This window comes from Panthera pardus, unplaced genomic scaffold (assembly GCF_024362965.1).
Source record: "Panthera pardus isolate Hobbes unplaced genomic scaffold, ASM2436296v1 HiC_scaffold_19, whole genome shotgun sequence".
NCBI classification, from domain to species: Eukaryota; Metazoa; Chordata; class Mammalia; order Carnivora; family Felidae; genus Panthera; species Panthera pardus.
The window spans coordinates 13968069-13976348 of record NW_026526754.1 but is presented as its reverse complement, the minus strand read 5'-3'; the positions used below and the strand labels follow the sequence as shown (position 1 = coordinate 13976348).

The following is an 8280-nucleotide window of genomic DNA, read 5'->3' as shown; positions in this document are numbered from 1 at the left end:
CTGGATCTTGATTTGAACTAACTAACTGTAAAAGAGACATTTTTTTTTTTTGAGACGAGCCAGTTAAGCAGCACATTGAGAGTGGAAATGCGATTTCATTCAAACGTGGCTGGGTAGAAGGACCCAAGTAGGAGTTTGTATTCATGATTCAATTGAGAAGAAAAACAAAGCTGGAAATAGCTTTATCTTAGTAATGTTAGCAACGCGCTTCTCCAAATTTGCTGTGGAAGGAAAACTGAGCTTGGAAGAGCTTCAAGAGAAGCAGCCACATCACTGCAGGATGGTTAGGAAATCCACCCAGTGGGAGGCTGGAGATGAAAGGACAGCTGTCTCTTCCTTCACTTAGCCGGTGAGTCCTCAGCTCTTCTCTTCCAGGGAGGCTTCCTGGCTTGCCTCACTGCCCTATTCCATGCCCTCCCCATTCCTGAAGGGTCTCCCTGCACTTCCCTCCTCACGGCCCTGCTCAAAGCCTCCTCTAACTGTGACACTGGCTGAGACACCCAGACTTGCAGGGTAAGGGAGAGGGAGGGTGTGTGTCAAGGCCCTGAGCTGAGTCGGCGGAGCTCAGGGGATATAGGAACCCTAACGGAAGCTGGAACTCAGAGGCCAAAGAGGAGACTGGAAAGAAGTGGAAAGGTGGAGAGGTCAGCAGCAGGAACCAGCAAGACCTTTAAGGCCACGGCAAGCGGTCTGCCTTTGTTGGAAAGCCCAAGGGAAGCCACAGCAGAGCTTTAAGCCAGGGAGAGGTTGCTATCCTCTCCTGCTGTGTGTTAGCTAAGCCTCACCTCTCCTTTGGAAGTACTGACATGTGCCTGCTGCCACACCTGACTCAGCAAGGTCTGGCAGGGCCACCTTAAGGCCGGATCACCTTAAGCAGTCCCCCTCCCCCCTCCCGCCCCCGCCCCCTGCACAGCCAATGCGCTGGGCGCTGGGGTGGCCTCAGTGCCCACGCCCCTCCGGCTGCTGCCCAGCTATGGCCAATCTGCTCCGGGCTGCGGCGACCTGGGGGCTGTTCCCCTGGAGGGGCTACTGCTCCGGGGGGACGCAGGTAGGTGGGGGGAAGCCCGCTACGGGTGGGCGGGCCAGCTACCAGGTTTATACCAGGCTTCGTGCTGCACCAGCACCCTGTGACCTTGAGCAGAGGATCACCGGGCTCACCCTGTGCCAAAGGTCGGTGTTGAGCGAGCCGAGCCGAGGCCCCCACAGCTGCCACAGGTGGAGTGGGGGTGTAAAATGAAAAGCTTGTGGGCTCCAGGGCGCCCTCTTTGGGGCTCCCGAACGTAGACACATCTGAAACAATGCCCCTGGAGGTGAGGACGATGTGGGGTTGGGGGCGCCTCAGTTGACAGGCTGTGGAGTTTTTCCTTCCCGTCCTTCCGCGTCCACTGGTGTGCCTGGGGCAGTTTTGGAGGAAGGGCGGACGTAAGTAACCTTTCCGGGCCAAAGCAGGGCTGGCTGTGTTATGGAACCCTGTGATGCTCCTTTCTGTAGAGTGAATCTGGTTCCTATTTTTACCCAGGGGTTTTTTTCCCAAGTGAAACGTGGAGCCCGATGGTTCTGTTTGGAAAGGGGCACTCCCGTAGAGTGGGTTTGCTTCCGGGGGGCCCACTGGCAAGGCCAAGCTGTGCTGACCCTGGGGTGGTGTCAGTGGGGGGTGGGGCGGGGGAGGAGGCCAGAGGTGCTGGCAGCCCCTCCTCCACTCCCGGACCGCCACAGGGGCAGGGCTGTGGGCCCAGGTGTCTCTGAGTGACTCTTGGCTGCGTGTGTCTTCCCTGCAGGGTGAGCTCAGCAAGGGCTTTGTGGAGGCTCTGAAGGCGGTTGTGGGGAGCTCCCATGTGTCCACCGCTGTCGCCGTCCGCGAGCAGCATGGTCACGACGAGTCCATGCACAGGTGTGGGGGCCCCTTCCCCTATCAGAGCCCCGGGCTGGGAGTGAGAGTCCCGGGCTGTCTTCGCCCCCACCCATCTGTTTCTTGGGGGGTCTGGCATTCTTTACCTCTTCTCCACACCCATCCCTCACCCACTGTGCAGCCCCAGGCCCTGTGATGCCTCTGGGCTCCTTGGATGTGAGCAGGACCAGAGGGTACCATACTCCTCGAAGTTGCTGAGCGTCTTGTTCTAGGTGCCAACCTCCAGACGCCGTGGTGTGGCCCCAGAATGTGGAGCAGGTCAGCCAGCTGGCCGCCCTGTGCTACAGCCAAGGAGTGCCCATCATCCCATTTGGCACGGGCACTGGGCTTGAGGGTGGAGTCTGTGCGGTGCAGGTATGCAAGTCCCCCCCCCCCCCAACCCCCCCCCCCCCCCCCCCCCCCGGGCTCTGGCTCTCTCTCCCTTGTCACTTTTGTGGCTGCCTCCAGCCTGCCTTACCTGCAATCATCGGGCTCTGGTCTGAGTGCCTGGAAGTCAGCCTTGAGATGGGGTCCTGTGGAATGTGGCCTAGCCCCGGGAAGTCCGAGGTCGACTTCCCCTTGGCCTCCCTCCTGTCAGGGCGGTGTCTGCATCAACCTGACCCACATGGACAAAATCCTGGAGCTGAATCTGGAAGACTTCTCTGTGGTGGTGGAGCCAGGCGTCACCCGCAAAGCTCTCAACACCCGTCTGCGGGACAGCGGCCTCTGGTTTCCCGTGGGTAGGCTGAAACTTGAAGCCCTTCCCCGGGCCCCTGAGGGCTCCCTGGTGGCGGTGCTGTTTCTAGGGTTTGAGGGGACTCTTCTGTCCCTGGGCGCCTGTCCCAGGCTGCCTTCTGCCCGCACTCTGCCCTCCAGACCCAGGTGCAGATGCCTCTCTCTGTGGCATGGTGGCCACTGGGGCCTCGGGCACCAATGCCGTGCGCTATGGCACCATGCGGGAGAATGTGCTGAACCTGGAGGTGGTGCTGCCTGGCGGTGAGCTGCTTCATACCGCAGGCCTAGGCCGTCATTTCCGGTGAGGGTCTTCTACGCATGGCAATGGGGCCTCCCGGATTGGTGGGCCAGGCTTCTGAGGGGTCTGAAACTCCTGTCGCGTGGGCCAGGGTTGAAGGTTTCCTGCACCAATTAGGGCTGTGCAAAAGAACATCTGCTTTGCTGGCAGGCTGGGCCGGCTCCCTACCTGGCAGGGGCCTGGCGGACAGTGCTGGGCTTCCAGACCAGGCTCGGGGCTGGAGACCGATCGTCTCAGGCCCTAGCCACTCACCTACCTTGCGTGTCCCCGGGGTCCAGGAAGAGCGCAGCTGGCTACAACCTCACAGGGCTCTTTGTGGGCTCTGAGGGGACACTAGGACTCATCACAGCTGCCACTCTGCGTCTGCATCCTGCCCCTGAGGCCACAGTGGTCGCCACCTGTGCATTCCCCAGTGTCCGGGCAGCCGTGGACAGCACTGTTCACATCCTCCAGGCTGCGGTGCCCGTGGCCCGCATTGGTGAGCCGGGACTGAGCAGTCTGGGTGGGCTCCCTGGAAGAGGTCCCTCTCGAAGTCTGGGCTTCGGCTCACCTGCCCTCTCCTTGGCCCCAGAGTTTCTGGATGACGTCACGATGGATGCCTGCAACAAGCACAGCCAGCTGAACTGCTCCGTGGCACCCACTCTCTTCCTCGAGTTCCATGGTTCCGAGCAGGTCCTGGCCGAGCAGCTACAGCGAGCAAGTGTGCTGGGGTGCTGTGGGGTGGGGGGCACAGGCTGGTCCCGATTAAGGCCGCGTGTCAACCTGCCTCCCCCTGCAGAGGAGATCACCCAGGACAATGGAGCCTTCCACTTCTCGTCGGCCAAGGAGGCTGAGGAGCGCGGCCGGCTCTGGGCAGCGCGGCACAGTGCCTGGTACGCAGTGCTGGCCCTGCGGCCGGGCTGCAAGGTGAGCTGGGCTGGGGTGGAGGCGGCGCCCACAGGCCGGGCCAGCACCCTGTGCTCGGCCCACCGCACTGCTGTCCAGAGCGGCAGGCTGAGACCCACAGGGGGCAGGAGTGCCCCAACCCAGCTGCTACTCAGACACTGTCGAGTGGGAGAGTAGTTGTCCGCCAGACCCTCCAGAGGGAACCCCTGCCTGAGCAGGGCCCTGGGCACAGGCACAGAGAGGGTGCGCTTAGGGTTGGTGAACACGGAACAGAAGCCGCCTGGAGAAAGATGATGACGCGGAAGGTGTCAGCCGACAGCAAGGGGAGGCTGGGCTCCGGGAGCCGGAGTGCAGACTAGGCGGTGTGGGCAGCTGGGGGTCCTGCATATGGGGCCGGGCGGGGATCGAGGGGAGGGCTGTGAAAGCCTCCGCAGGCAGGGCAGAGAGCCCCCTCTGGCCAGCTGTCTGGTCATACAGGCCTAGACAAAAACAGTTTTTGTGGGTGAGGCCGTCCTTAGCCTCGACCACAATGACCTCTTACCTCTGAGCCAGCGGGGGGTGGGGGCGTGGAGAACCTCACAAACCTGCCCCGACCTAGGGCTATTCCACCGACGTGTGCGTGCCCATCTCCCGGCTGCCAGAGATCCTGGTGCAGACCAAGGAGGACCTGAAGGCCCAGGGACTCACAGGTCTGCATGCCCGCTGCTGGAGCGCCGTGGGGGTGGGTAGCGGGAGGGCTGGCCCGGGGCCGCAGCTCTGTCGTCTGGGCCCCCAGGAGCCATCCTTGGACACGTGGGTGATGGCAATTTCCACTGCCTCCTGCTGGTGGACCCAGAGGACCCCGAGGAGCTCCACAGGGTCAAGGCCTTTTCAGAACTGCTGGGCAGGTGAGAGCAAAGCCCAGGGAGGGCGGCTGGGAGGTGGTGGGAGGAACGCTGCTGAGAATCTCTTCATTGCCACCTCGCCCCCCCCCCCCTCCCAGGCGGGCACTGGCACTCCATGGGACATGTACTGGGGAACATGGCATTGGGCTGGGCAAGCGCCAGCTGCTACAGGAGGAGGTAGGTGCCGTGGGCATGGAGACCATGCGGCGGCTGAAGGCCATGCTGGATCCCCGAGGCCTCATGAACCCAGGCAAGGTGCTGTGAGGGCCTGAAAGCACTTGGCCCACAAGCCCCCAGACAGTGGAACCTCCTGTTCTGGAACCTTTCTTCTTGCCACAGAACAGTTCCGCCTCTGCCCAGACCTGCAGGGGGCTTGCCTGCCTTCCCCTTGGTCTGAGCCTCGCTGCTGCTGGGGGCCAGCTCCCTTAGCCTGGCTCCACGTGCCTGGTGACAGGAACACTCCTTTCCTGGCGTGGGAAGGGATCCCCCACTCTACGTTGATAGGCTTCCCTGGGCCCCTAAAGCAAACCAGAGCCCCATTTGCAGCAGTCTGGAGATGAGCAGGCAGCCCCTATGCATGGCCTCCTGTGCCCGCCTCCCTCCCACCCCCGTCAGGTTCTCTGTCCTGTGGCCAGTGATATCCTCAGCCCTCGTTCTGGGCCTGTCCTTGGACTTACTGCAGCCTGGGGAGGGGATGGTGCTTAGGCTACAGAAGGTTGCTTTCAGGGACCCAGGTCCCTGTCCCAACTGCTGTTTGTGAGAAGCCGAGAGCCCGAGGATTTGCCCATGGTCACCATGAGCCTGGACCGAGCCCAAGAACATTCTGAACATGTTCTTCAAGTGGCTGTTGCCAATCAATGGAAATGGAAGTGAAATTATTCTGCTTGTATTATACTTCTCCATGGTGTGATGTATTACATTACTAGCTCCCCCCCCCCCCCCCCAAAGTCAGATCTGCCCACCCTGGGGATCCCTGGTGAGACCACTCAGTCCGTGTACTTCAGGTGTTCCCAAGCCCACAAGAGGGCGCCCACCACCATGGCATCTGCTCTGGGCAGAGGCACCCAGGACTCCCCTGTCCAGGGCCTACAGTTCTCTGCCCTGGGTACCCCTACTTCCCCAGGTTGAGGTTGGGGGAGGCTTGGTGTCTCGGAAGCCAATCTCTAAATCCCATCCCAGGAGCCTATCATGTGGGCCCATCTCCCTCACCCCCTTGGACTTGGCCTCTGAATAAAGATGAGCAAAGCAGGGAAACCAGTGGGACTCTCCATCTCACCTCACCCCTACTCTCCTGAGCCACCACTGAGCTCCTTCCCTGCCTCCACCCCACGGGCCCCTCCCACCTTTCCCCATCAGCTGTCTAGGCTCTGGGCAGAGGCCGCCCTTCTGGGACTCCTCAGCCCAGCATGATTCTCGGAAGCCCCTCTCCTCACTGGACTGAGCCCCGTTTGCTCCTCCGTGACATTTCCAGCCCTGGGCTGTGAGCACTGTGCCGAGGGCTGGTGTGGGGGCAAGCCTCATTGCCTCTCCCCAAACCACCCTGGTACACGAACTACCTGTGTTAGCTGCATGCATTCTGGACAAACAGCTCTCTAGTACCCCGCCCCCCCCCCCCGCCCCGCAAATGGACTGCCTCACCCCCAAGCCCAGGGGAGAATCCTGCAATGGAGGCTTCTCCTCTTACTGGGCAGAGATCTACTTTGATGAAAGAACAAGCACACTGTTCACTGAAATACCAGCCCCTGAAGATTCAAGTGCCTATTTTTGCCTTATTGTCTTTGTGTGTGTACTTTCTGGAGAGCCATCTGGAGTGGAGTTACACACTTCTTGGCGCCATTTACCTGCAGAATTCAGCACCTATCTCCTAAGCATAAGGACCTTCTCTTAAAAACCTCAACACCATTGAAGGGCTACTAGATGGTCTTAGTAAGGTGCAACTGCCCGGGAAGCCCCCCTCCCCCCCCCAAAGCGTGCTGAGCCCTTAGCAGAGAGAGGGGGATGGAAGTCACCTTGAGATTCCAGCTGACTCCCTGCCCGCCCAGGAAGAGAGACAGCGACCTGGAAGGAGCACAACAGAGACCAGGCCTACCTGGGAAGCTGGGACTAGCCTGTTCAACCCCCGCCTGAGGGGCCTGCAATCCGGGTGAATTCTGGAGGCCAGTGCAGCCAGCAGAGGGCTGCCATGTGCCGGGTGGGAGTGGAAGTCGCTGGGGGGTGGGGACAGGCACCAGCCCCGGGAGCCTGGAACAGCGCCCGGCCGGCGTGGGCTCCACCCTGCCCCACTGGGTCACGACCGTTTGGCTCACCCAGGGCCAAGCCACCAAGGTGGTCATAAAGGCCTCTGCCTGCAGGCCCAGGGGTCAAGCAAGGAGATCTTCGGGGCCGGCTTTGCTGGAGGAATTAAATTTAGAACAGGGAGACACAGTTGCCAGGCAGAAGCGGGAGGTGCTGTGAAGAGAACAGTGCTCTCTGCGATGACAGAGCTGAGGGAGCCTGCTACGCATGTGCCAGGGGCTTCCGGGCACATTCTCTGACCCTCACGGTCACCTCCCAACTGTCCCCACTCACATGGGATTGAAACTGAAGTTCAGAAGAACAAAGTTGTTTCTCTGAGATCATTCTGCCCAACAGAGGAGCCCACATGCAGACCGTTTAGAGCTCATGTTCTTGTCACCGTAGCGACGGTCGGTCCCCAGGGGTCCCCACCATGATGCTAAGGCCCAGGCTCAGACCCACAAGGTCTTCTTCGGCGTTTCTGAATGTGCTGAACGTGCCTGTGCCCCAGTTCATGTTTGCCCCCTGGCCCGCAAGGCCCCTGCCCAGAGTAGGTGCTTTAGGAAGCATCTGACAGATGTTGGACAGTCCGCCGAGCACAAGAGGGGCCCGAGGAGGAGTTGGAGCAGAGAAGCTTGAGGCATCTCCCTCCGGAGCTCTCCTTCACAGGCTCTGCAGGAGGCTCCGGAATGCTGCTCCAGGAGCCGGTCTGGCCCGGGGACAGAGGCCGGGCATGCGCCGCTCCCCCTGCCCTGAGCTTCCCGCCCGGCTTTAGGTGTGCCAACTCTTGTGAGCCCTGAGTGGCTGGTTCCAGTTCAAGGGCTCTGAGCTGGCTCGGCCCCAAACAGGGCCTCTTTCTGGGCCTCAATGAAGCATGCCCATGAGTCAGCACTGAGATGTAGACTGAGCAACAGGCAGGGCAGGACAGGACGTGGGACGGGGAGCAGAGGATGAAGGAAGGCAGGGGTGGGGGTGGGGGAGTGAGGGGACTGGGCCAATACCTGGAGGAATCCGCATCCTCGCAGCCTCCGCTGGCTGCGCGATCTCTGCCCCCGCAGATCCTTCCTGAAGAGTTCTGTCACGGCCACGCCACAGGTGATGCCAGATGGACTCCATGATGCCTGGGAGGGTCAGTAAATCTGAAGGACTCGGGTGTGACCTGCCAGGTCCCCCTGCCCAGGCATGACTGCTCTGAGGACCACTTCACACGCCTGCAGCGCCAAGCCTGGAGGAAGTTGCTAAGGATGTAGGTGAGGGAGCGGGGGACAGGCCTTCAAGCCCCATTTCCTGGTCGTGTAACGATTACCTCAGTAAAA

At 61.0% G+C, this 8280-nt stretch overlaps 1 protein-coding gene across 2 annotated transcripts; it reads left to right on the top strand.

Moving 5' to 3' along the window:
* The first annotated feature begins 918 nt into the window (after positions 1-918).
* On the top strand, positions 919-5944 carry LDHD (lactate dehydrogenase D). Of its 2 annotated transcripts, none has more exons than XM_053906675.1 (11): positions 919-1048; positions 1779-1891; positions 2122-2263; positions 2487-2628; positions 2765-2924; positions 3200-3399; positions 3493-3621; positions 3700-3827; positions 4405-4495; positions 4582-4693; positions 4789-5944. In XM_053906675.1, the coding sequence occupies exons 1-11, from the start codon at positions 974-976 to the stop codon at positions 4952-4954; spliced, it is 1458 nt and encodes a 485-aa protein (XP_053762650.1). In that variant the 5' UTR covers positions 919-973; the 3' UTR covers positions 4955-5944. The 2 variants fall into 2 exon arrangements, with proteins under 2 accessions (XP_053762650.1, XP_053762651.1); XM_053906676.1 differs by lacking the exon at positions 919-1048 and adding an exon at positions 1208-1422.
* The last annotated feature ends 2336 nt before the right edge of the window (positions 5945-8280 follow it).